The following is a 27,876-nucleotide window of genomic DNA, read 5'->3' on the forward strand; positions in this document are numbered from 1 at the left end:
CGAATTATATATGGGCCATTCTACAGAACTGATGTAAACTGCTGTCCTACAACTAAAAATTCATTTAAAAAGCATTTAAGTATTCAAATTGTTGTTGTTTACTAAGATCATTTTATTATTTGTTGAAACAAACAATGATATTTAAAATATTAGTAAGCTTAATATATTTAAACCCATAATTTATTGGGTACTTTCAAACACTAACCCCTCAATCTTAACTTGAAAATGAAATAATTAGAAATAATTTTTGTATTTTTTTTCCATTGTTATTTTTAAAAGTATCTTTTTGATTTTTACAAACAGTAGTTTTTTTTTTGTTCTCAAATTTTCATGTCACTACCGAAAGAGTGTTTGTGTATGTTTTAGTCCATTGGCTGAGACTGATTTTATCTACACTAAATTTATGATCAGAATATATTCCTGTGTCCCCCTCTCTCATAGCTACAAGGTATGATTAAATAGGCCTCATCACTTTAAGATAAATGTGTTCAAAAATCTAAAAAAAAATCAGTGTAACTTTAGGGAAAGTCACTAACGAACACTTTTTTTCTGGAATCAAGCACACTATGTTGGGAGTTATTCCATAACATTTTATTGTTATATGTGTACTACTGTTCAAAACTGTGCTAGCTTAGGCTACTATGTGCTGATAAGCATCTTTGAGCTAGGTTCAAAAGTATCTAAAATTGTCACCAAAATAAGTCACTACTGAAACATTTGATGTGAACTCCATTTCGGTAGTTACATATATGTTTTTTTGGGTGTGATCCCATAAAATTGTCACTACTGAAACATTTGATGAAGTTTTGGTAGTGACATTTTAGTTTTTGGGTTTTTTGGGGTGTTTTTCCATCAAATTGACACTACTGAAACATTTGATGAAGTTTTGGTAGTGACATTTTAGTTTTTGGGTTTTTTAGGGTGTTTTTCGATCAAATTGACACTACTGAAACATTTGATGAAGTTTTGGTAGTGACATTTTAGTTTTTGGGTTTTTTGGGGTGTTTTTCCATCAAATTGACACTACTGAAACATTTGATGAAGTTTTGGTAGTGACATTTTAGTTTTTGGGTTTTTTGGGGTGTTTTTCCATCAAATTGACACTACTGAAACATTTAATGGAGTTTTGGTAGTGACATCTTTGTTTTTTGCGTGTTATCCCATAAAATTGTCACTACTGAAACATTTGATTGGGTTTGGTAGTTATATTTTTGTTTTGTTTTTTGGGTGTTATCCCATAAAATTGACAGTACTGAAACATTTAATGGAGTTTCATTAGTAACACCTTTGTTTTTTGGGGTGTTATTCCATAAAATTATCACTACCGAAACAGTCACTACCGAAACATTTGATTGAGTTTTGGTTGTGACGTCTTTGTTTTTTGGGTGTTATCCCATAAAATTGACACTACTGAAACATTTGATGGAGTTTCGGTAGTGACATCTCTCTTTTTTTTTAGGGGTGTTATCCCATAAAATTGACACTACTGAAACATTTAAAGGGATAGTTCACCCAAAAATGAAAATTTGATGTTTATCTGCTTACCCCCAGGGCATCCAAGATGTAGGTGACTTTGTTTCTTCAGCAGAACACAAACGAAGATTTTTAACTAAAACTGGTGCAGTCTGCCAGCCATATAACGGCAGAGGATGGGCACCAGACCTTTAAAAGTAAAACAAAACATGCACAGACAAATCCAAATTACACCCTGCGGCATCAATACATTGATGTCCTAAGATTGATGTCCTAAGACACGAAACGATCAGTTTTTGCGAGAAACTGAACAGTATTTATATCATTTTTTACCTTTGATACACAGCCACGTCCATCTCTCCTGAGCACGAGCTCCTCATCTGGCTCGTTGCATGTGTATGCTCTCTGGCGTAGTATACGCAAACGCCGAAAGGGGAAATCGGTGAAAAAACAACAGTCCTGGATGAGTTTGCGCAAGCAAACGTAATCTTTTAGGCAGAACATTTCAGAAAAAATGCAATGGTTTTATGTTTGCAGACTATAACGACTCTCTCTAATTCTCTAATTTTCTTTCTATGCAATACACTAGTGTACTGTACACGAATGTACAAAAATTTCAGACATATTTTGACATTTTTCATTCGAATGAATTAATTTTTTTTTTAAATAAAGACATAATTAGACATAAAATAAAAAGTAGCCTATATGTCTGGTAGATTTGTGAGTCACATTACTGCTATTTGTTTTTATTATTAACACATTTATTTTAGTGCTTTAAAGAGAACTGGTTCATGCAAGTAATTTGTTCGAGAAATAAACACTCGCACTGTGCATTTTTCCATTCACTAGAAAGAACGGCTCATAAAAGTGATTATGAAAGTCATCATGAAATATTGCAAACAACCTGCTGGCTATGGTTAGTATTGGTGCCATAAAACAGGCAGATAAACTTATGACCCACTTTCTGTTTCCCAATTTAATTATAGTCACAAAGAACACCATATATTCACAAAAGACGGCAACACAAATATAAGCAGCCAATCATTTATTAAAGAATGGGCATGTGGTGTGAAGACAGTTTTTATTTTTGAGTTTTTGCATTAATGTTTGTGAAGGCATGCATTTGATTAGTACATTAATATGCATAATGTGCTCATATTACATGTAATAATAGTAATTTACTATAGCAGAAACAACAGTATTGTGTAAGTTGCTCCACATTATTATAATCATGATGATCATGGCTATAATCAGTATTTACTCATGTAAATGACACTGTAATGAAATGGTAAAGTGGGGCGTTAGCTTATTTAATGGGAGGTTGCAGATTATGCAGTCAAAACAGTTTACCTTTATCTAAGTGACAGAAAAAAAGCAGCGTGTGCCAGCAGTCCATCACTGCGAGTGCTAACGGGACATTGTTGCCCAAGGCACATTACTGTATGCTCATTTGTTCACTTCTAAAGTGCAACATGCTGACAAAATAACAAGCAAGTCAAAACTTCAGTCTCCATCTGACACCTTCATTTACATTGATATGCTTCATGCATAAAAATTCCCTCCACAAATACATACGTATTTCTTTGTTTATAGGTTTGCCATTCACATTTTACGTGTCCTCCTGATGGATTGTTGCAGTGTGACTGTGTGCATAAGTGTGTGTGTCTGGTTATTAGAGTGCAGGGTAATTAGGACAGGCATACATTTGTTTTGTTTTTTTGGGTTGTCGGTTCACAGGTCGTCAGTCTCCCCATCAAATGGTATAGTATCCAACTCCATGTGAATGCTACCTGGTTCAGCGCTACCCCCCCAGCCGATGGGTGTGCGGTTAAAGGAGGGGCGTGCGCCAATATCTTGTTGGTACACCACTGCAGGTTCAGGCTCTTCAGCGGCCACCTCGATGTCTGGCAGCTGGAAGGTCATCAGCTGAGCGGCCTTCTCAAAACCTCCAAAAGGCAAAGCACTCCTAGCAAGAGATTGACCAATTAAAGGCAAAAGGGAAACCTTAGGTCTGAAAAAGTACAACTGTTGCATGCGCAGGAAAAGAGGAGAGGCCTATACTAAGAAATGCAACTGCACCTGTTGAATGACTTATATTTTCGCAGCTCCATTTGAGAGGTGGGTCCTGGCATTTGAGCCTTCATTGTGGCTATAAGTTCTTCATTGCCTTTCATAGCCCGTTCCCAAGGGGAAACATATGCGGCACTCTTTTTTGCCTTTTCCAAAGCAGCCTTAGAACTGTCATCACCTATGGAGAAATATAAACTGATTGAAAGTAATTGCGTTCCATTAGTTAAAGGAATAGTTCACCCAAAAATTTTAATTCTGTCTTAACTCCCCCTCATTTCATTCTAAACACGTATGATTGGTTTTGTCCTAAATGAAAGTCATTTGAGATTTAGGATGTAATGACAATCATATGGAAGCCCATTTCTGCCAATTTAAAAATAAACTTTTTATCTCACAATTTTGACTTTTTTTCTCAGAATTGCGTGATATAAACTCACAATTGTAGGAAATAAAGTCAGAATTGCAATATAAAAACAAATCTTTTTTCTTGCAAATGCAAGTTTGTATCTTGCAATTCTGACATTTTTCTCACAATTCTGACTTTTTTCTCAAAATTTATAAACTCACAATTGTGAATTCTGAATTGTGAGAAATAAACTCGCAATTATGACTTAAATTATTTCTCAGAATTTCGAGTTTATTTCTCAAAATTGTGAGTGTATGTCTCGCATTAAAAATTACTAGTTTTTGTCTTGCAATTTTGACTTTGTTACTCACAGTTGTGAGTTTATTACAATTCTGAGAAAAATTCAGAAATGCAAGTTTGTATCATAAGATTGTGATAAAAAAGTCAAAATTGAGAGTTGTATACTTGCAATTGCGAGAAAATTTTTTGCAATTACATTTTTTAAATTTTTTAGTCAGTGGCAGAAATGGCCTTCCATACAATATATATAAAAAACAGGACTGTAATGACATGAGGTTGAATATTTAAACTTATAGCAAAACGGTCCTTTTAAAGAAAAAGTTTTATTTAGTATTATTTATGTGTATTACATTTTATTTGTGTTTTTCATGTTTTTATTTTCATGTTTGTTTAATTTTTTTTATTGTTATGTGCTTTTGCCATTTTATAACTTTTTGTTGCTTTCAAACATTACTATTTAGGTTTTATTTGGTTTTTATTTCAGCTTGTGTCCATCTTAGTTTTTGATGTTTTTAAATTTTGTTATGTTTCATTCATTTTTTAATTCAGTTTTAAGTTCTTCAACTTAAATTTATTTATTATTTAAGTGTTTCATCTAATATTTGTATTTTTAAATATAGGCTACTGTAAAAAAATAATAATAATAATCAATCCATAAAACTGGGGCCTTTTTTTTTTTTTACAGGTATCTTATCTGTTTTTTTTTTACAGTGTAGTTTTAGATGTTTAACACAAGTTTCATGGTGAGTCTCCATGGCAGCTTCTAGTGTGGGTGAGCTGGCTAGTGCATAAAGGCCTCCATCTGGGTTCCTACTCACCCTGTGAGGCATCTCCTGACACACCATCTATCCCCCCTGCTCCTCCTGCCACACCGGCACCTCCAGCACCTCCAGCTCCTCCAGCGAGCCCACCTGCTAGCAGTCCACCCCCTGCTCCCTTGCCATAGCTTCCGGGTTTAGGAGGAGGCACTGGTGCTTGACCGGCCCCACCAGCCAGGCCAACCATCTGTCTACCAATAAGGTGGCCACCAACATCCATCATCTGTCCCCCCAGGCTGGGCACAAACTTCTGGAGGTTATCCTTCAGTGGAAGTAAATGGATTTAGTTTCCAAATCAGCATTCAAATCATGTTTGGAATGTTACATTTAAATAAAAAATAAGAACTTGACCAGAATTAAAGTCAGTGACATACAGAAGAACTGAGATTTAGGAATAATGATCATTTAAAGGTGCCATAGAATGCATTGATACAATATTTTAAATTGTTCTCTGATATCTACATAGAAGGTATATGGCATAGGAAAGGGCAAAAATGATCCAGGAATGGTTTTACAGGTCCATTTACAACCCTAGGATTTGTCCCTAGAATGAAATGGTCATTATTATTCATGAATAATAATGAGGAGCTCTGCTCTGATTGGCTGTTTCACAGAGCGGCTCATTTCAGTAGCTCGCACATAGAGGAAAATATACATTTAATCAGGGAGCCCGAGCCACTATTAACAGGCTACTGCTAGCAAAAAGCTAACCGTGTCTATTTGGCTTGCCATATTTTATTAGAACGCCTCATTTTTTTTCCTTGCCTTTCTGAGTACAGACACCAACCCATCCCTGCACTTAACATCCCCTGCACAACCTGGAACATAAGATTTATTCCCGTGATCTGCCATTTTCGCCAATGTCCTTGTTTCTTTTTTTTTTTTTTACAATAGCCTAGCTGCAGAACTTCTGATGATTCGGCTATGCAAATGTTAGGGGCGTGACTATTAATGATCGTGACTATAAAGTCATAGTCGCTGTTAGGAATGGCCTATTTTTCAGTGGTCTGTTGCAAACACAAGATTTATATAAGAAGGTGAAAACAATGGTGTTTGAGACTCATGTCCATGTACAGAACTGTTATCATTTAACTATGCCAAGGTAAAGACAGTTTTCCATTCTATGGCACCTTTAATGCAAAAAAAAATCTGTCAACAAATACATACTGTAGATGTTGATAGCTCTTAGCTCTGGCTTACCATGGACTCACTACTGAAGAGGTCGGGATTGTTCTCATAGATGAACTTCTCCACACGAATCTGCCTCATCCTGAACATCTTGGAGCCTTTGTTCTTCATAAGAGATAGTTCCTCCAGCATGATATCCTTGGGTGCCCTAATCTTCTTCCCCAAGTCGAACTCCGAGGCCTCAGGCTCTGATTCATACTCTAAAATAAAAAAAAAAATTCTGAGTCTAAGTCTAAAATGCCACAATCAGTTTTCAGCTTGAAAGTATCTGGCAAACTAGTAAATGTAATGTACATTAACATAAAGTGCAATCAGCATTGTATTTTAACTGTGCATTGTATTACCAGACTATGCTTGGAAAGAAATGTGCCGGATTCTCTAATATCAAGTGTCGCCATTCACATTTATACAGATGTATCTATTTTTCCTGCATTGTAATCATAACAGTAACTAAATAGCTATTAGTCATCCTACCACCGGCTGTTTGTGCTGGAAAATCACCCACAGTTCCTTGGAAATGTGCGTAACAGTATTAACATAATAATATCATTTGAACTTTATCAAGTCAATTCCTGCATTAGATTTACCATCCCTGCATGAGATAAGTAACTGTTTTCCTCATATCAAAATAATGCTGTCTAAGGAAAAACATATAAACATGTATCAGGGTCGCAAGAGTCTCTCTATTCTTCCACAACAACAATTTTTCGCTCACATTCAAAAGCATGAACAAAAAGCACATATCAATTAGGCTTAATTTCCGCTGGAGACACTTATGTAATGTTCTTTCAGTGGAGTAAATGTCCCGTGATTATAATGATGAAGGGGAGGGAGTGGTGCTCCGGTAATAATCAGAGACACAGCTGACATTTCAGCTATGAAATCTGCAAGATACATGTTGTCGTTGATATATTACTCCTCATTAAAACATATTAAATCCAGACGCATGAAACCTTGGTGACAGGCCCTGAAATGAAGATGATGTTCCTAATAAACAAGTGACACCTTATAAGACAGGCTGCCGATGCAGGCGATTGAGCAGGTTGTATACTGTCTGTTATGGCATGTTCATAGTCTAATCTCTTTAATGACATCTTTTAAAGAAGACAATATCTCACCTGCAGGAAGGCTAAACAAACACACTCTTTAATTATATGAAAAACCTGTTATTTAGTTTCAGACCTCAATATCACAGTCAGAAACTGGCTAACCATGTTATTCCAAACAAAGCTTTCTAAAATTTGACATGAAAATATATATACAATACCAGTCAAGATTTTTAATGTTTTTAAAGAAGTCTCTTCTGCTCACCAAGGCTGCATTTATTTGATCCAAAGTACAGCAAAAAAAATATTTCGAAATATTTTTTACTATTTGAAATAACTGTTTTCTATTTGAATATATTTTCAAATGTAATTTATTCCTGTGATCAAAGCTAAATTTTCAGCATCATTACTCCAATCGTCAGCGTCACATGATCCTTCAGAAATCATTTTAATTTGCTGATTTGCTGTTCAGGAATTTTAAAAATATTATTATTATCAATATTTAAAACATTCATTCTTTGATGAATAGAAAGAGAATGTTATAGAAGAGAAATTATAGAAATTAATACATTTATTTAGCAAGGATGCTTTAAATTGATCAGAAAATACATTTATAATGTTACAAAAGATTTCTATTTCAGATAAATTATGTTCTTCTGTACTTTATATTCAACCAGACAAAAATCTACTATGTTTTCGACATAATAATATGTTTTTTTTGAGCAGCAAATCAGCATATTAGAATGATTTATGAAGGATCATGTGACACTAAAGACTGGAGTAAAGATGCTAAAAATTCAGATTTGAAATCACAGAAATAAATTACATTTTAAAATATATTCAAATAGAAAACAGTTATTTTAAATAGTAAAATATTTCAAAATTGTACTGTTTTTGCTGTACTTTGGATCAAATAAATACAGGCTTGGTAAGCAGAAGAGAAACATTAAAAAACTTTTGAATGGTAGTGTGTTATATATATTTGTGCATGTGTTTTGTCATTTATTTGATGAAAAATACAGTAAATAATATTATAAAATATTTTTTACAATTTAAAGCATATTATTTAAAAAAAATATTGAATTTTTAAATTATATTTCTTGTGATGGCAAAGCTGATTATCAATGCTTTCATTTGCTTAATACTTTTGCAAAAATTGTAAAACATTTCCTTTTCAAAAGTTTGGTTTGAATAAGACTATAAAGAGAGAGAATGCTTTTACTCTGCAAAAAAAAAATATATAAAAAAAAGTTAATATTTATAATGTTAAAAATATTTCAAATAAATGCTGTTCTTTTGAACTTAAACCTGAAAAAGGTTGTCTGTTTCCATAAAAATATTAAGCAACAAAAAACTTAAAAAAAAAAAACGATAACCATTATTCATAACTGAGCACCAATAAAAACTGATAATAGAATGATTTCTAAAGACTGGCGTAATGGCTGCTAAATATTATAAATAAATGACATTTTAAAATATATTAAAGCAGAAAACTGTGATTCCCTTTCATTACTTTATAACCATAGCTTCCCGGACAATCAGATTGTATTATCTCAGGTGACATTTTTTTTAACCTGTCTCATATGTTTGGATGTATGGATTGAATACACAACAAATCAAGCATAAAACCAAAGTTATGGTTGTTTTACCATCTTGGGTTATGTGTGAGAGGTCAGTGATGATCTTGGAAAGCTTTTTCCTCTTGTTGGGTGGGGCTGGTCTTCCTGACAGAGGCATGATTCCAGACTGAAAAAACACAGATCAGAGATGATTTGATCATTTGAAAGTAAATTAACATCATTTTTGTGGTGTAAGCAAACTCTGCAGATGACACGGTTGGTCCCTGAGTAATAACAGAGAGGAACAGACACTTGCTGAGTGTAAATATGAATGACCTCACGTTCCTTACAGACATATAATTCACTACAGTGTTTGATTTGTGGGAGGTGGTATTTTCACAGTTTCCAGACATAATTAGTATGAGCTTTACAGAAAAGCAAACTCTGAAATCGCAGTAAAAAACAAAAAGGGAAAAAAAGCCGGTTTATGAGGTCAGATCATTCCTACTAATTTTTTAAAAGGAAATGTATTAATTAATACTCCAGGTACATCTTAGTTTTTCCTTTTAACTAAAATAAATTCACGTTTCATCCTGTTAGTCTTTTACGTAATTCCTAACAAAAGCTAAATTGTCATGATATCCTTCTTCAAGAAATGATATGTGACCCTGGACCACAAAACCAGTCTTAAGTAGCACAGGTATATTTGTAGCAATAGCCAAAACTACATTTTATGGGTCAAAATGATCGATTTTTCTTTTATGACAGAAATCGGATTAAGTAAAGATCATGTTCCATGAAGATATTTTGTGAATCTCCTACCGTAATTATATAAAAATGTAATTTTTGATTAGTAATAGTAGGGATTCTCTCAATATTTAGATTTTTTTTGTACTCTCAGATTACAGATTTTCAAATAGTTGTATCTCGGCCAAATATTTTCATAACCATACACCAATGGAAAACTTATTTGTTTAGCTTTCAAATTTTTCAGAAACCCTTATGACTGGTTTTGTGGTCCAGGATCACATACAATTTTTGGTAGAACATCAACAGCACACACATCCATAAATATTAGCAAATGATTAATGCATATGAATTATGGTATTTTGTGCTATTAGATAGTCTCACACAAAATCATTCCATCTATTTTCTTTTAGTTAAAAATAAAAGTTATAATTAATATGTTTTTTTTTGTTTGTTTGTTTTTTACTTTCAAAGTCTGGTTATGGAGGTGGAGATAAACTGCAGTTTATCTTTTAATATTTTTTATATCATTAGCTTTTCTGCACACAGTGTATCTGCTATTTTTTAAGGCTCTGTTAATAGCAAACACTGCATTGACTTGACTGTAACTCAATACAGTATGGCTATTTTTAAAGCAAGACCTTTTAGTGGCGAGTCGTGGCATTGGTTTTTATTGTCAGATACTCAGGATTGGTCACAAACATACACACATAAACACACGTAATGTTACTTAATGCATTGTAGAAATTGGAAATCTCCCTCAAACTGAAACGACACCATGAATTGATGTGCGGTGAGACGAGGGGGGGGGCGCACTGACCCACCCTGTAAAATAACCACAAGCTGGGGTCCGCCAGGCTTAAGTTCCCCCAGCTGGACAGTACAGGCTTTGCATTCCACATAAAATCCTCAGCCAGGTTGGGTGGGAGTGTTTAGCACATTCCCACTTTCTGGCAGCAAAAAGGCACTGGAGCATTCAAATCAATCCAACCTTAAATGAGAATGTGCCGTCAGTGCTTGCAAACGTTTAGAGTGGGTATCACACCAGCAACAGGAGTTACTGCTGGTAGTGTTTTCATTGCCGTCATGCAGCTGTTAGTGTGTGCGATTAGTAAAGTGAGAGAACAAAATCACATAATCCACTTACCAAGGCTCTAGACTGCTTACAGGAAGTGGTCTCAAAGGTACAGTGAAAATAGGAAAAGGTTTGTTGCTTAGAAGTTTACCAATTCCAGGGTACCTTTGACCTGTGGCTAGACCAAGAACCCAAGGCGTGCAAAATCCAGTTGGGACTTGGATGGCAGATCTTCATGGGGGGAGGGAGAGTTTGGGTGAGAAGGGGGAGTGAGGGGTCCCGTTTGGTCTGCACAGCACTTTGCTGATGGGAATATCAAGAGACTAATATCTTTCTTGCAGATGCTTCATTGGCTAAATATAGAGAGAAGGAGAGAGACCGGGTGATTGCACATAGTTATCAAATAGCTTCACGCCGGGCAAGAAGGCTGTGGTAGATTTGCACTTTTTCCTCTTTCGTTAATCACCTTCCACTTGTGAGAGGATTTTCACTTTTTAAATCCAACAGTGATCCGTAACTATGCTAAATTTATTTTAATGATAATGATTTAAGCACTCCGAGGGGTCGGTGTTGAACAAGGCAGCCAATGTTACAGTAATCTGACATGGTTCTAATTCTAAATAGCTGTAGTGTGAATGAGAAAATTATTGGCAAATTCACAAATTTGTTTTAAGTAACTGCTTGGGTCTAATTTTAAACCAGCAGTTATCTTTTGTAATCAAAGAAGGAATTTTCCTGACCTTTTTTTTGTGTGTGACTATATATATATTTCAGGTGACGTTTCCCCACCTGTGTCAGAGACAATGCTTATTATATCACTTTTCTCACCCACATCATTCGCACCGTATGAACCTGAGAACTTGACAGATTCTCTCTATCTTTGTCAATTCAGGAAGGATCCACTCATAAATGGAATCTAAGTAAGGAAAGCGTGGAGCAGCCATAAAAAGTGCCTGAACATTATCAGGCCTAAATATAGGAGGACAGCATATGCATGAGAATGATGCCAGATTCAGCTGTAGTCCACTCACCCAGCAGTGTGCAATACCACACTTCACCCCTACTGAGTTTTAGAAGACACATTTGCTGTTGATTATGCACTTAGGCATATATAAATGTCATTTATTGTGATTTGAAATTATAATCATTGGTAAAGGAAACAGGAGATCTGCCGAAGTGTGTGTATGTGTGTGTAAGGGCTGTTTCTTCTTATGAGGCAAGGGAGGCAGTTGCCTACTCAAAATATTGGACGAAAAAAAAATTGCAGTACAAAAATAAACCAATGCCAATATTACAAAATGTAACATTAAAACGTGTATAAATCACTCAATTTTTGAAAAAAAAAAAAAAAAAAAACATTGTCCAACAGTGACACCACTAAGATTCAACATGTAAAGTTGAACCCATTGAGTTTTAACAGACCCCCTAAAATCTACCTAAATAAAGCAGTGAGTTTGGTGGGGGTATAAATAAATAATGGGGGAAGTCACATGACAGGAGGCAACGCCTCAATCGCGATATGATTGGTTATGCTCGGCTGTGATTGGCTCATCCCGCCTCTTGTGTTCATGTGCGTTCCGCGTTTGCAAATCAGCCTGAATGAGCAATACAGTGGCCTTAATGGGAAGACTAAGGGGTGGTCAAATGCTGTTTCATGCATGTTAAGTTATTTACATTGTTAAAGAGTTGGAATCTCATGCTAAACATGGCCAAAGTTTCAAAAAACGATTTGGATGTATAACAAGTATAAAAAGTATTTCTGTGCCAAACACACTTCCGGGTTTCTTACAAGTTTCGGAAAGTTTTTTTTTTCCGATCATGGCTCTTCATGACGTCCTGAAAGGTGGAACACCTTGTATGGGCATTTCTCCCGAAAGAGCGGGCACGCGCACACATCGACCGGAGCCAAAGCGAGAGCGCGCCCATCAATGCTTTTCATTCGGCTGCACTGCTGCATGGGACTGAGTCAGGAAGAATGTCTTTAAAGAAGTGTGGTTTTGGTTGTAAGGCAAAGATAACCTTGCTCAGCTTCCCGAAGAACATATAGTTATGTGAACAGTGGATGATGTAGTTTCTTTTTCCCGAGGAGTTTTGGGAGTGTGTTTGTTGACGAATGTTTATAAACAAGGCCCGGTTTGATGCTGGATTTGCACATCGTTGGAGATGGAGCGGTCCCAGCAATAAAAGATCTCGGTCATAATTCAGAACTGCAGATGGTAAGTTAAACACATCAAATGTCTGTCAATCTTTAGCTCCGCCCACAGCGCGTCTCCAGAAGCTCGGCTGTTTTCGGAGAGAATCATAAATCTGTACCTTTCTTTTGTTAATATGATAAAACTAAAAGACTTTTGGATATATGAAGGATGCAGTACTACTCTATAGGTACTCAAGATTAACATAAGATTGGGTGAAACTGTGTGTGTTATGCCCCTTAAAGTAAATTTAAAGTAAATTTCCATGTCTGTGACCAATAGAGTCTTTTCAGGACACATCATCAATCGGCCATGTTGGCGGCACTAAATGTAAACGATGCCACTGAACCAAGCGAAACACGCATATTTTGCTGATTATTGCTGCTTAAAATGATCAATTATTGTCATGTTTTTGGCTGTGCTATTTGGTCAGACCGGGGAAAAATATTTGGAGTGCTATAGACTGCCAAAAGTTATAATAAATCAAGGAGAGAAAAAAAACTGTCTGAGGAGCAAAAGGCATTTGTGGTTGGTCAAAGTGAACCAGGATTTCCAGTACAAGAATCTTGACAACATTCATGTTTGTTCTTATAATTTCCGGTCAGATAAGTGAAATATTTGGCCAATATCTTAATTAATATGGCAAGTACATATCTTTACCCTCTATTAACATTAGTTGGTCAAAGTATTGCACCCTTTCCTTATTAATAGTCCTTATGTTATTTAGCAGCTTCCACACATTTTTTTTCAACAGCGTATTCAGTAGTATATTAACTGTGCAATCCATCCTGTTGTTTACATCTGGGTAACTGACCAAATCGTGACATAAGTGTAAACCTCTACATTAACTCACCTTTGTTGACTGATGATCCCGAAAAATTCAAAAATATTTAAAAGTTAACTACTAAAAAGAACAGAATTGTTACTGCTTTGAGTTATTATTTTGGAACAAATGTAAAGTGCTTAAAACACTAACTTGATGAGATTCATACTTGGCTTTAATAAACAGAATATCGATTACATTGGTAATGTAAAAATATAAAATAGAAAAAGTATTTTTTGATAGTGTAAGTAATGTTTATTTAACCCCCCCCAAAAAAATGTGAAATGAATTTACATTCGATAAAAAGACTAATTAAAACTTCTCTGATTTCAGAACACCACCACACACACCATTGGCGTGTTTGTGAGGTCCAAATGTCCCCACAAGTATAGTAAAACCTGACAAAAATGATTAAAAATACTTTATGGTGTTTATCTAAAAAATTTTAACTTTTTGGAGTTTAGGGGTAGATTTAGGTTTAGTAGATAAAAAATATTGTTAGATCAGTATAAAAATAATAGAAGTCTATGGCAAGCCCCCCAAAAGATAAAAAATATGCAGACACATTTCACTACTTACCCTTATTTCTATTATGAAATGTGGGACATAAGCGCCACCATGTGGTGATTAGTCATCTTCACCCCATAAAAATGTTTTTAGTCTTCTTAAACGGAACAATTCGACACTGATTTTATTATTGATTTTTTCAAATGAATTAATCTGAAACATGTTAGAGTCAAATTCACATACCAACAATTCAATGAGCTTTGCCTTCTTAATCAGATTAATTCAAGATTACTTTTTTCCCCATTAGGTTTGAGTGCATTCACATGAGACAGAGACATTATGTGAAATTTCAGGTATGTTTTATTGAAACTATTAATTGTTTTAGAAATACAAGACACTTTCGGTTAGAGTAACTTAGGTTCTAAGTTCAGCTGAGCTCATCATAAGCTCTGCACAAACAAAATCACCAGAGACATTAACCACAAAGTGAATTTTACCAAAACATACACATTGATCTAATGATTTGTACAACAGCCAAAATATAAAGTAAAGATAAAATAAAACATGAAGACACTAACTGGATAGACAAACAAAATTGTGGCTCAGATTTTAAAAACTGTATCTACTGTATATCAACTTCTTTCTAATTCTAAATGTAATTCTTTTTTTTAAAAAAGAGACATTTTAAAAATGAAATATTCTCACCTGCCAGTACTACAATCATTATCCTCTCTTTATATCTAATTCACATTGATATAAACTGTTTTCCTTCTTTGAACCTCTATCCCTTATTCCCTTGATGTTACAAGCCCTAGATTTGTTTTCCCTTAAAGGAACACTCCACTTTTTTTGGAAATAGGCTCATTCTCCAACTCCCCCCGAGTTAATAAGTTGGGTTTTACCGTTTTGAAATCCATTCAGCCGTTCTCCTGTTCTGGCGATATCACTTTTAGCATAGCTTAGCATAGATCATTGAATCCTATTAGACCAATAGCATCGCGTTCAAAAATGACCAACGAGTTTCCATATTTGTTGTATTTAAAACTTGACTCTTCTGTAGTTGTATCGTGTACTAAGACCGGTGGAAATGCAAAGCTGCGCGTTTCTAGGCTGATAAGATTAGGAACTACACTTCCATTCCGGCGTAATAGTCAAGGAAGTTTGCTGTCGTTATATGGCCGAAGCAGGCGGAGTATTATCAGAAATGAGTTCCCAGCTAGTTTAGCATTTGCACATGCGCTGCGTGGTATTACTGCTTCTGCTTCGGCCTTATTACGGCAGCAAACTTCCTTGACTATTACGCCGGAGTGGGAATGTAGTTCCTAATCTTATCAGCCTAGAAAATTGAAGCTTTGCATTTCCACCGGTCTTAGTACACGATATAACTACAGAAGAGTCAAGTTTTAAATAGGACAAATATCAAAACTCGTTGGTCATTTTTGAACGTGATGCTATTGGTCTAATAGGATTCAATGATCTATGCTAAGCTATGCTAAAAGTGATATCGCCAGAACAGGAGAACGGCTGAATGGATTTCAAAACGGTAAAACTCAACTTATTAACTCGGGGGGGAGTTGGAGAATGAGCCTATTTCCAAAAAAAGTGAAGTGTTCCTTTAAGACATTGCCATGTTTTGAGGACTTTGGGAACACATTCGAAAACAACCCATCCCTGAAATCATCAGCCTCACTGCCACACATGCCATTCAAATATTTCATGTTGCTATGAGTATTCTGACTAATTCCAGTAAAGCCAGTTGGCTAATTAACCTTCTGATAATCCTAGACAGTGCTAGCTTTGCACTTTTCACGCTTGTCTTCATGAGACAGATTTGTGTCGGTGCTCAGATAGCTTACATGTCTATCTCCAATACTGTACCTTTCCAACACTTACTGATTAAAACCACTTAAATATGTTTCTATAAAAAATAATAACTCAAGTTTTCATTATGCCATCGGTTTAATATACCAATAGTCGAATATAAGGACCAAAAATTAAGTCAGAGCACATTTTGAGGAACCAGCCTGGTTTCCTGTTTACTTTGCTCCTACAAATAGGCTGTGACCGCACCTGTTCAGTTGAGGCTCTGCCAGGAGATATATCATTTCTGATTGACCTAAGAGCATACAGCAAAACAAAGCCTCAGCTTGCCTTTTTTCTTAGGTATTTTTTCCATATATAAATTTTTACCATAGCTTTCATGTCAAGTAGATCCACAAAAGATCCACAAAGCGACCACACTTTAGTATTTTAAAGGTGCCAAGAGACAAAACTCGCATATGTGTGTCGTAATAGAGAAATTTGAAAAATATTTCAAAATAAATCAGTCCAGTCAATGTGCATTTTTTTTCTGGTGACATGTAATGAATGTATTTTTTCTTATCCCTATAAAATTGAGAACACTGCACTGCAAAAACATATTGTCTAGCAGTCACTGACAAATAAATACTCTGTGACACATGACTGTCCACAGCCTTACAATATTATATGTTGGATTTAAAGTCAACATTTAAAGTCAACATGAACTAGCATTGCAACCCTTTTTAATTGTTGTAATGTGACTCCTTGTGTGTTTGCACACACTTGGCAAACAATCACTCTTAATTCTGATGAATGAATGAAACAAGATATGCAATGAGAAAAAACAACAACAACAACATATGATACAACTTGATGTTATCTATTAGGAACTGACTGGATTGAAAAACACTAGGCATTACATATCACTAGGAAGCCAGACCGAACGTAAGTTTGCTAAAACAATGCCCAAGTAGCTATTTGGCTATTGATTAACATCCTTTAAGTTACATCAACAGAGCCATTTCAGAAGAAGAGCAAGCTACACTTTGATATTTTTTCTAAGTGAATGTTTTTCTTTGGAATTGCACAGAAATAGAGTAAATAGATTTCATGTTAACAACATTGAAGGTTTTAAACACGTTGAATCTTTAGCAGAAATTCTGTGAAGTCAAATATACTCCACAGTCTATTTTCATTAGAAATGCAGAATAGAATTTCTTTGTATCTTCAAGTTCGAATAAATTATATTTGAAAAGTATGAATTTTATGCATCAGAAGCAGATGGTTTAGCTTCTTATATAAAGTTATATTATCAGTGAGGAAGGGTTCCTGGCCTCCAGACGCGGGGCTGAATACCCACCCGTGTTGCAATAAAACGGGGTTTGGGAACTTGGATAGGAGACTTTAAGGGCTCTGGTGGTAGGGAACTTAACTCAGGAGCACTCTTAAACTGTTTGGCAGCTTGAAGCCCAGAGTAGCTTAGGCTTGACATACTCGACATGGGAGCTGGGGGTGAGTATGGCATGGGGTGAGGGATAGGCACAGCTGAGATTTTAGGGAGCTCTGGGAGGCCTGGAGCTCGTAAAGGCATCTGAGTTGATTCGGATACAGGTTCAGGTAGAGGGGACGTCATGTCGGACCGAGAGATGCGCTCACCAAGTGTGGTGTGTGAGCGTGGTACAATCACTGTGGGGTTGAGAGTTGGTGCTGACATTGGGGTGGGAGTAGAGAATCGCTTGATTTCATACACACGTGCCGCCTTTACTGGAATCTGCTTGGGTGGCGTCAGAGTGTGGCCTTCCCTTTGCTGCCTCTGGTAGGAGGAAACAGAAGACTGTGTGCTAGGGCCACCAGCAAAACTGAACATTGCAGGGTTCAGTTGGTAAGGCTGCCTCCTCATAAAGTCCAGGGCTTTGATACCTTCTTTTGGGACACCGTAGCTACCCCTACTTCCTTTGGAACTTCCCTCAGACACCTTGGCACCACCACGTTGCACCCCAACAGGACAGGACGGAGACAGCAAGGGGTTGTAACCTATCGGTGGAGGAGCACGAACATTAGGGGAATATTTCCATTGAGATTGGCTTGGATGTGGTTCGATCAAGTCTATGACTGATTGGGATTGTTGGGGTTGTAGAGGTGCAGGCTGCAGATGCGGAGAGTCTACAACATACAAATCCATGCGACTCTGTCTACGAGCAAACAGCTCTGCACCTCTTCCCTCCGCCTGAGGGATTTGTGATACTTCTGGGATGACCCTTGGCTTGGGAGCCACCGGCGGTGGCACCCTTGCCCTATTGTCATCAATGTTGTAAGTGATATTTTCCGGTTCAGAATATCCACGGCTGGGTCTTTCATCTAGGTTCTGCACCATAGACAATAATTCAGGGTTTGGGGAGTTTTTCTTGCTGTCAGGTATCCTAAACATTGGCTTGTAGGCACTACGGCGGCGAGCATCTTGGAGAATACCAGTGCGGCTATTGTTGGCAGAGGATTTTTCACGGTAGACTACTGGTGACAGCTGAGTTACAGCGGAAGGGGTCTCAGAAGCTGCAGAGGTCAAAACAGAAGAGGGTTGGGATGGTTGCGCAGTGACCTTAGGAAGAGCTATAACACCAGTCACTGTGTTGTCAACTGGGATTGCAGGAGGAACAATTGTTTTGGCTTCCACAGGAAAGGTAGGTTCTTGGCTTTGAACTATGGGAGGTGGTACTGATGCAACCTGGATGTTTTCCACTGAGGAGCGGTGAAGAGCAGGTTGAGGATATGATTCCATGGATACAGAAGCAGAAACAGACTTTCGAGGCATAAAGGGCTGTGTAGGTGTCATTTCAGCAGGGACATCAGCACTCATTTGACCCATTGTGATTTGGCTAATGAAGGAGGCAGGGGCGACACCCATGCCATGTTCTTCTGATGCTGCAGAGAATGGAGGTGCAACCACAGCCACTGAAACAGGTCTGGGTGTCTTCTTACTGACCGTAGGGCGAAACACAACAGGAGCAGTGGCTGCCCGATTGGTAACACAACCTGGGGCAAAAGGTCGGGCAGTTCTGTTTAACACAGAGCTGGCAGGAAGTTCTGGTAGAGGAGCTGGTTGTGGAGGCATCACGGTTTCTGCAGAGAGATTAGTTATGGGCAGCACAGCGGGTGCTAGTGCCATTGTGTTTGAAGTATCTCCATTAACCATAACAGGGACAGTAGAAGTAACTTGAGGTGTGATCATCTGTGTCATGCTTTGCATCTCTGCTGGTGGAACCTCATGATGTAGTGTTTTTGAAGGTCTGGCAGGTTTCGGAGCAACTGGTGGTGGCTGGACATTAGGCTTTGTCAATGAGTCTGGTTGTGGTTGCAGTGTCTGTAGATGAGGAACTGCTTGCGTCTCTTTCGGTGCAATGCTCAGCATTTGGCTTTGTAACTGTTCTTGCGCAGCTTCCATTTTCTTTGCATGTTCCTCAGCCCTTCTCCTCTGCTGTTCAAACAACTGCGCCCCCTTCCCAGATGTATCACTCAGACCAGGACTGAGCGCACCACCATCTCCTTCCTGACCTCTGGAAGCAGAGCGTTTCTCCAGCATCTCAAGGTAGTCACTGTCCCATGTGGGGTCGGGTGCAGCAGAAAAACCTTCCTCATCAAATTCTGATTCACTGCCAGGGAATATGCCATCTTCTTCTTGAGAGTCCTGCCTCATGTCCTCATCAACACTTCCAAAGCTGGTCAGTGTGTATTTCTTGGAGCGTTGTCGGCGCTTTTTAAACATCAAAACACCCTTTGAATGAGGGTTTGGTGCATCTGTCAGTAGTGAGGCGATGGTGCGGCACTTGGACCGAGCCTCTTTCACCTGTTTGTCTGTGACCGTATCGCCACGGTTCAATTCTGCATAAAATGAAATGAAAAGTTTGAGATAGAATTGAGTTATAAATGAATATATATGAATATATGTCCATGCACAACTTCTTTGTTAACATAGGAGAGGTAAAGACCTCATAACTGCATAAGATCCAGTTTTTCATGGTACTGCAAATTTGCAGGTGAAAGACAAAGACAAAAAAAAAAAAAAATTCATAGCATAACCCAATAAAAACTGGGTTTCAATCAAAGCATTTTGCAACAGGGACCACTCATATGAATCTACAGCAATTAGAGAAAAAGTGGATAATCATTTTGCTGCCAAGTTAATTTGTCTACCATGGGGAGATGCTTTATTTACCAGTTCTTAATTGTGGTCCCTGAGAAGAACATGAGAATGTTTAGAGTACAGATTAGGGTTGTCTTTAGATTTATGACTGTTTATTTATGCTGGAGCTTGAAATTACACTGCTTCAAATAGCTGTGGCTCTGAAGATACACTTTATAAAATTGGTACTATGGCATATACAGTAACCCTGAGTCTCACCTCTAAACAAATCTTTAAACCTAATCATTGTTATAACAGGGACAAAAACTTAATGACTTAATGTAAATTGTGAGGTGCAACCATCTGTTGAATTAAACGTTTTCACTAAATGGTTATCATATTTTTTTCATGCATATTTAATATTAATAGCACATTACATTCCACAGTAAGTAATCTCGTCATAAACACTTATGTCAATGTGTTGTTTACCACCTGATCTGGGATCAACAAACACACATTCCGCAGCTGCGATCTAGGATCAGTGTCATACCAGCGTAATGCAGTGTCTAGGCACTGGAATGCTAAACCTGTGTAACTAATTGTACGCATCTCATTTTATGAACACTAACCTGGCTTCTGAAGTATGCTAATTTGTGACTTGCACTGATGACATTTAAGCGATTCTAAATTCCAGCCAGATTGTTCTGTACATGTATGAAAACAACATGGAGAATACTAACAATACTGGTCAGCATTTCAGCTAAGGATCTAGGTGGAGAGAATGAGCGCAGGCCTGTGAGGAGCGCTGTCACCTGATATAAGCTAGCAGCTGGAGATGCTTATGCCAGCTCATGCAAAGCAGTGCTCAGGTTATCAACCCTGTGAGCCTCAGGACAAATATAGACACTGGTGCTGGCTAAAAGACTCATGACCAACCCTTATCTCTTCAAGGGTTTACATGCAGGCAATCACAAGCTGTGCTTCAAGAACACATTTACAAAGCAAAGCAGGTGCTCATGACAGTATATTTGAAGCCAGTCGATCATTCGTGCAATGATCTTCATATACTCACTTGCTTGTTTTGCTTTATCCATGTATGTTAGTGTGAGTTCCTCATCCACTGGATTGTCAACTGGCCCAACCATGGGCACCAATTGAGCACGAGAGCTTAGCATCAAAGCTTCTTTGGCTCTCTCTGGAGAAACAAGAGGAACAACATTTTTGGGCTCCTGGAACCCACTGTCCTCTTCCATCAGCCCTTCTCGTGGGTTTTGGTCATCTGCACTTATGGATGAGTTCTCGGTGGAGGTCTGAGAAGACCAGGCTCCATGTGGAGGTGGTTGGTAAATCACTTCTCTGCGGGCTACACCAGGTAATGCGTCTTCTCTCTCTTTAGACCCCAAAAGATTGTACACTTGGGCATCCGAGGCACTGTCATACCCACTCATTTCTGAAGTCTCTGCTCCCTCCGGTGAGGCTCGACCGGCCTTGCCAGGTGAATTGCTGGGACTACGTCGTTTCGGTTTGCGTTGCCTCTCATGAGCAGCCACATCTGCATCGCTGTCTGTTTCTCCATAGTAGGCCTCACTGCCCGGCGGGGAGGTCAACCCACTGCGTCCAGTCGGAGACATCAGGGATCCGCGGTGGATCTGCCGTACACTGGACTGGTGAGGTCGGGAGCTGGATGGGGACATGGCCCTAATGGCAGCACGGTATTCTTTATCAATGCGGGGAGAAGGAGCTCGAGCAACCAGAACCACCGACTGGAAGCCAGCCGGTGCCCTGATAAACATGTAAGGAAGTAAAATAGCACAGGGGTGGTCAGAAACAGTAACTCACAACAGCCCCGGCTTGGACATCTAACTACAATTAATACAGTCACTTACTTTCAGCTCCCTTTTGAGTTAAACACACACTTTAGGATTGGGAAAGTAAAGAAAGGTTTACCTCCTAACCCGGATGTGTAGCGTTCCTGGCATGCTGTCGATCAGGTTCATTGCCTGGGCGTGCGACAGACTCCCACAGGAATTCTCATTAATGGATACCAGCTCATCTCCCTCACGCAGTCCGGCACGACATGCTTTACTTCGCTTACGCACCTACAGGATAAATGTACCAGTTGATGATGTATGAATAGATCAAGAAGTCATTTAAAGAGGCCTTGAATGTTTTCCATAGAAAACAAAGACTAAAGCAGTGATATCGAATTTCAAATTCTTCCCGTCTTTAAAAGTAGATCTGTAAGGAATCACAAAGAGTGGCATATGAGTTTGGTCATACACATTAACTGTCCAAACCACCTGTCTTATGTAGTTGTCTCTAGTGTCTTCAATTCACCTATCCTGAATGTCTTTAGATTGTAAGGGAAATGACAGCACACACACCAATACAGGGAGAACATGCAAATTCTATACCAAAGGGCCTCCGGGAGCAGCTGGGACGTGAACCATGGGATGAGCCAATAAAAAAATTGTGCAACATTGTACACAATACTTCAAATGCTGTCTTTTTTATCCACCTTTTTCCTGACTAACTGATGAGCGCTGCCATGATGGATTCAAACTTTTATTTGGGTGCTCTCATTTTTCAGGTCTCCATAGAAATCCATGTTAAAATGGGGTAAAAAACAGTTACCTGATCTCGTGATGAAAAACATACCTGTGGGAACTTTTTCACAAGATGCAAAATACATACCAGTAAGTACATAACACTGCAGTTTCCAACAGAAATGAACAATAGAGGTGGTAAAACGGCAAGCCCTTGTAATCGTTGTCATACACAGGTATGATTACAGCTCCATATGTTTCGCTTTCAGGTGTTGTGCCGAATTCTGACCCCCGCCAGATTACTACCCCCCTACTAGGTTTTTTTTTTTTTTGCACAAAAAGTATTCTTGTACCTTCATAAAATTACAATTGAACCACTGATGTCACATGGACTATTTTATCAATGTCCTTACTACCTTTCTGGGCCTATGGAGGGTCAGAAAGCTCTAAGATTTCATCAAAAGAATCTTAATTTGTGTTCTGAAAATGAACAAAGGTCTTACAGGTTTAAAAACAACATGCAAGTGAGTAATTAATGACAGAATTTTCATTTTTGGGTGAACTAACCCTTTAAAATATGATGAATAAAATCAAAGTAATAAACTCTAAGTTGGCTGGCATAGACAGTTAACAGATGCTGCCCATGTGCCTGTGTAAGTGTTGTTTATCAACTGGACCTTGCAATGGCATTGCTCAAACCCCTGTCCTGTCTGCCATCTTACTCAGCACAACAGGACAGGCTCAGATTTCAGTGGTTTTGTTCACACTGACGGGTTCACGTCTTACTGAGGATGCAATAATCAGTCTATAAATACTTGCAATAGAAACTAGAAATAGAAAGTGAGATAGGTTAATGAAATGTAACATTGTAACATTCTCCTGACTCACTATACCGTTATCAGGACATTTTATAGTCTATGTGCTCCTTTGACCTTTGATTGTGCAGAACAGACTAAAACAATGTGGCATATGGCTCAGCGATCTGCTTTTCCATTTCAGATTCTAATCCTGTACTTGGTTGCCTGTGGATTTTAGGATACAGCTGTAAATGCAAAGGTTATATTCAGGACCATGTGGTGAATTTGAATCTGTAAGCTGCCCTGTCACTAACCCGCATCTTGATATGAGGGGAGTGCCCATATCATTAGTTTAATCTAACTCACTTTTGATGACAAGCATCTAGCTCCCAATAAAAATCAATACTCCTCATGACAGCCAAGATTAGTGGATGCATCAAACTACCCTGATCAGATAACATTATTATATAGAGATAGATAGATAGATGGGTACATATAAAGTCATCCAAAATTGTTTATCGTTACTAATGATTTGAATTATCATCTTAGGTGTCATATTAAAGTTCAAACTTTAGAAATCATTCTAATATGCTGATTTGCTGTTTAAGAAACATTTTTAGGGGTTCAAGCACGTAGCACTGAAACCCTATTGTAATTGTTAAGGTCATTGCACACAGAGTCTGAAATTTTCAAATGCGTTTTTTTGTATTCGTCATCCTTTCCTATCAAAATGCTTGCTACGGATGCAAAAAATGGAGAAAATCTAACCTGATCCGAATTTGTTTTTGACAGATGAAAGTTTCGGAGGCAGTGTGTAAACGTGTTTGACACAACATGAGGTTGTATTTATTTTTTAACGTGTGAAAATTCGCGCTCAGTGTGCAATGACCTTTAGAGTGGTCACGGATCAGCAATCTCCATGTAAAACTGATTGTGCAGACCAAAATGTGAGGCGTAGAGACAGTGATCAAAAGTTTGAGGCTCAAGTGTCTTATGTTGTGGGAATCCTTGGTGAAATTTTCAGGTATTTTGGATTTTTGGCAAAACATACTTCAGCGAACAAGTCCTAAATTTTTCGCCCCATCGGAACCAAAGCAGTGCAGAAAGATTCTTTGGAGATCGAAGTTTAACTTTTGACTTACCATCGCAAAGGGATGCCAAAGCGTTTGAAAGGGACAGGGCCACTTTTAGTAAAATGCCTATAACTCCTGAACATAATGATCTTTGCCAAACTCAGACCACTTATGAAAGAGCTCATGAAAGAGGTCATGGGACAAAAATCGCAGAGCTTGGCCTTCCCGAACTAGTCCTAGGTTTTTCGCTCAATCTGGAAAAAAACACTGCAATACAATTCTCTGGACTCTCTAGGAGGTCAATAATTATTTACCCTTTGGGAAGCTGTAACGGAGTCGTTTAGAAAGAGGTCTTGTCCGAATTTACCCAAAATCCTATAAAGCTTAAAGGAAAACTCAAAACTTCACGAAACCTGGTGACAGGTGATTCTAAACAAGCATGCAAAGTTTTAAGATCGGACCACAGCTGCTGCTATAACAGCCAGAAAAGTTACTTAACATAATATTTCTATGGTAAATTACCAGTATTTGCAAAAAGAGGCTTGCTACATAATGTCATAATGTACATAATGCTACATAATTTCATGTGCTTAATGCCTTAAAGTGCTTGAACCTCAGTAATTGTGCTTGCAGCTATATTTTATTATTATTATCATCAATATTTAAAAGAGTTGAGTACTTTTTTTCAGGATTCATTGATGAATAGAAAGATCCAGAGATCAGCATTTTTATTGAAAATATGACACAATTATACTCCGTTTTCAACATAATAATAATAATACATATTTTTGGAGCAGCAAATCAGAATATTAGAATGATTTCTGATGGATCATGTGACTGGAGTAATAATGCTAAAAAAAACATCTTTGAAATCACAGGAATAAATTAGAATTTAAAATATATCCAAATAGAAAACAGTTATTTTAAATAGAGAAAATATTTCAAAATTTGCTGTACTTTAGATGAGCAAAATAGACTTCTTTAAAAACATTAAAAATCTTACTGTTCAAAAACTTTTGACTGGTATAATATAGAACCGGCTCACAATCTGCCATTTACAAAGTAATTACAAAATAATAGCAGAAACCAATATCACACAATTATATGCACTATATATAAAACACCTTGTTTCCTCGTAGTAACAGCTAGATGTAAAAAACATGTAAAAAATTTTAATTGTTATAAACTGCAAATATGTCAGCTGCCTTTCGTTTGACATAAAGTGTTATTCTGTGCTTGGCTTGTTACTCTTGCATTGTTACTATTACAAAATCTACAATTAGTGCACATTAGCTATTTATGACTCAAAGGTTAAGAGTGTGAATGTTCAGTTCAGATGATACTTTAAAGTTCACAGCTCTATGAATCATTTGGCTTTTTTGGTAGAGGATCAGTTCCACACCACACTTAGAGTGCAGGGGCCTGTGCTTCTGGTGTCCATTACATCTTCAGCCAGCTCTAAACATTTCTTTAAAACTAAAAAAATTTGTGAGCTGAAATAATAATAACAGACTTTAAGTGAGGTATAGTATATTCTCTGTCGTGTTTCCCGGCAATCGTACCTTTGCAACCTGCAGAGGCTTCTGGTGCTCGATTCCTCCCTGTAGTCTGAAGCCCCATGGTGCTCCTCCAGACAGGGTGATGATAACCTCCTCAGCCACCATGGTGTGGTTTGTGCTTGCGTCTTTGATTCAGTTTGTTGGCCTGGGGGCCCTTAGTACATACAGTCCATGTTATTTCAGGGCCCCCTTAGAGAAGACAACTACTACTGCAACTATGTCCTAGGTTCCTTCTAGTTGCGAATACGAGCGCACACGGATCCCCTCCCACACCCTGAGTTGGATGTTGGTGATAGGGGCGCAGCCATAAAGGAAGTTAAAATAGAGGGGAAAGAGAAGATGCCCGCCGTCTCCCCTGTGCGGTGGAATCTTGTGTTGGATGAAGGTAGAAGAGAGTTCATCACAGCTGTGCTGTCACTCTCAGAGCTGGCTTAAAGGGACGGGGCGTACATTACTGATATAAAAATAGCCTTTTGCTTCTCTTGCTAAGTGGTCAAGCTTTTTAACAACTTCAGAGTAGTGACAAGTAGATTTAAGTTTGAACTTGAAAGAAATTAGTTGTTATTAATGTTTACAGCCTCTCATTGACAAAATAGCGTATATTTAATTTAACCTTCTTTTCAGTAAACTGTGGTCAGGGAATAAGAATACTGTCAACTGAGGTTTTTCTGAGTTATATTCTAACAATCAGGACCTTCTAAAAGTGTGGGATGAATCACCGGGCTTGTTTGTTTTAGCATTGTGTCTGTACACAAACTGACAGCAGACCTGTCTTCCTGGTGTGCAAACTGGGACACTCTGCCAATCGATCTTTCTTTAGACAAGCATGCACATGCCTGACCTGAGTAGGAAATTAAAGAGACTTAGTGACAGTTAGGCATTGATCACCAGATCTAAGGGACATGTCTGTACTTTCTATTTATCTAATAATCCTGAAAACAAAATTGAGCATCCAGAAAAATATTGAGCAGCACACTTGTTTACAACATTGATAAATGTAAGAAATGCTTCTTCAGCTCTAAATCAGCATATGTGACCCTGGACCACAAAACCAAGCTTAAGTAGCACGGGTATATTTGTAGCGATAGCCAAAAATACTTTGTATGGGTCAAAATTTTTCGTTTTTCTTTTATGCCAAAAATCAGTAGTTTCATGAAGATGTTTTGTAAATTTCCTACCATAAATATCTAAAAACCTTTTTATGATTAGTAATATGCATTGCTAAGAACTTAATTTGGACAACTTAAAAGTGATTTTCTCAATATTTTGATATTTTTGCACCCTCAGATTCCAAATTTTCAAATAGTATCTCTGCCAAATATTGCCCTATCCTAACAAACCATACATCAATGGAAAGCTTATAAACTTTAATTTCAAAAATTGACCCTTATGACTGGTTTTGTGGTCTAGGGTCACATATTAGAATGATTTCTGAAGGATCATGTGACACGAAGACTAGAGTAGGCATAATGATGCTAAAAAATTCTGATTTGTCATCATAGGAATAAATTACAGTACATTTGAAAATACATTAAAACAGAAAACAGTTGTTTTAAACTGCAATAATACTTTACAGTATTAGTATTTTTACAGTATTTTTTTTTATCAAATAAATGCAGCATTAGTGAGCATAAGAATGCTGGGGGACGGCTGTGATTCAGATGAAACAAGAGCTACTCGGAAAAACATTGCTTCAGTGTAGTAAATAAAGACATTTCTCTGTTTAAAGCTCTAAACTGCTTCACTCAGGTACAGTAGCCTACGTGCGTGCTTCTAGTTTTCCGAAATATCAGAATTCATAAGTCAAGTATGCAACTGCAAAGTGCAGGGCATCCCCCCC

At 37.6% G+C, this 27,876-nt stretch overlaps 2 protein-coding genes across 3 annotated transcripts; both read right to left on the reverse strand.

Moving 5' to 3' along the window:
- Positions 1-2,503: 2,503 nt before the first annotated feature.
- On the reverse strand, positions 2,504-10,882 carry myoz1a (myozenin 1a). Its single transcript, XM_073835058.1, has 6 exons — positions 10,695-10,882; positions 8,891-8,987; positions 6,208-6,395; positions 5,008-5,269; positions 3,553-3,721; positions 2,504-3,439 (listed from the first exon to the last, which is right to left on the reverse strand). Exons 2-6 carry the CDS (start codon positions 8,976-8,978, stop codon positions 3,205-3,207), a joined length of 942 nt encoding a protein of 313 aa, XP_073691159.1. The 5' UTR covers positions 8,979-8,987; positions 10,695-10,882; the 3' UTR covers positions 2,504-3,204.
- A 3,599-nt stretch (positions 10,883-14,481) lies between these two features.
- On the reverse strand, positions 14,482-26,356 carry synpo2la (synaptopodin 2-like a). 2 transcript variants are annotated; one of them, XM_073834019.1, is made up of 4 exons: positions 26,040-26,356; positions 22,009-22,160; positions 21,134-21,759; positions 14,482-19,820 (listed from the first exon to the last, which is right to left on the reverse strand). In XM_073834019.1, exons 1-4 carry the CDS (start codon positions 26,139-26,141, stop codon positions 17,257-17,259), a joined length of 3,444 nt encoding a protein of 1,147 aa, XP_073690120.1. In that variant the 5' UTR covers positions 26,142-26,356; the 3' UTR covers positions 14,482-17,256. The 2 variants fall into 2 exon arrangements, with proteins under 2 accessions (XP_073690120.1, XP_073690119.1); XM_073834018.1 differs by having other exon boundaries at positions 21,134-21,843; positions 26,040-26,355.
- Positions 26,357-27,876: the final 1,520 nt, after the last annotated feature.

The sequence above is a fragment of the Garra rufa genome, chromosome 2 (genome assembly GCF_049309525.1).
Source record: "Garra rufa chromosome 2, GarRuf1.0, whole genome shotgun sequence".
Classification (NCBI taxonomy): Eukaryota; Metazoa; Chordata; class Actinopteri; order Cypriniformes; family Cyprinidae; genus Garra; species Garra rufa.

Bases quoted from the DNA above. Each gene is read 5' to 3' on its own strand.
- synpo2la (XM_073834018.1), bottom strand. From the start codon at position 26,141: ATGGTGGCTGAGGAGGTTATCATCACCCTGTCTGGAGGAGCACCATGG. The intron at 21,844-22,008 runs GTAAACCTTTCT...CATGTTTATCAG, and splicing joins CTACACATCCGGGTTAGGAG to GGCACCGGCTGGCTTCCAGT. The intron at 19,821-21,133 runs GTGAGTATATGA...CATTTTATGCAG, and splicing joins GGATAAAGCAAAACAAGCAA to AATTGAACCGTGGCGATACG.
- myoz1a (XM_073835058.1), bottom strand. From the start codon at position 8,978: ATGCCTCTGTCAGGAAGACCAGCCCCACCCAACAAGAGGAAAAAGCTT. The intron at 3,722-5,007 runs GTGAGTAGGAAC...ATTTCTCCATAG, and splicing joins GTCAGGAGATGCCTCACAGG to GTGATGACAGTTCTAAGGCT. The intron at 3,440-3,552 runs GTGCAGTTGCAT...ATCTCTTGCTAG, and splicing joins AAATATAAGTCATTCAACAG to GAGTGCTTTGCCTTTTGGAG.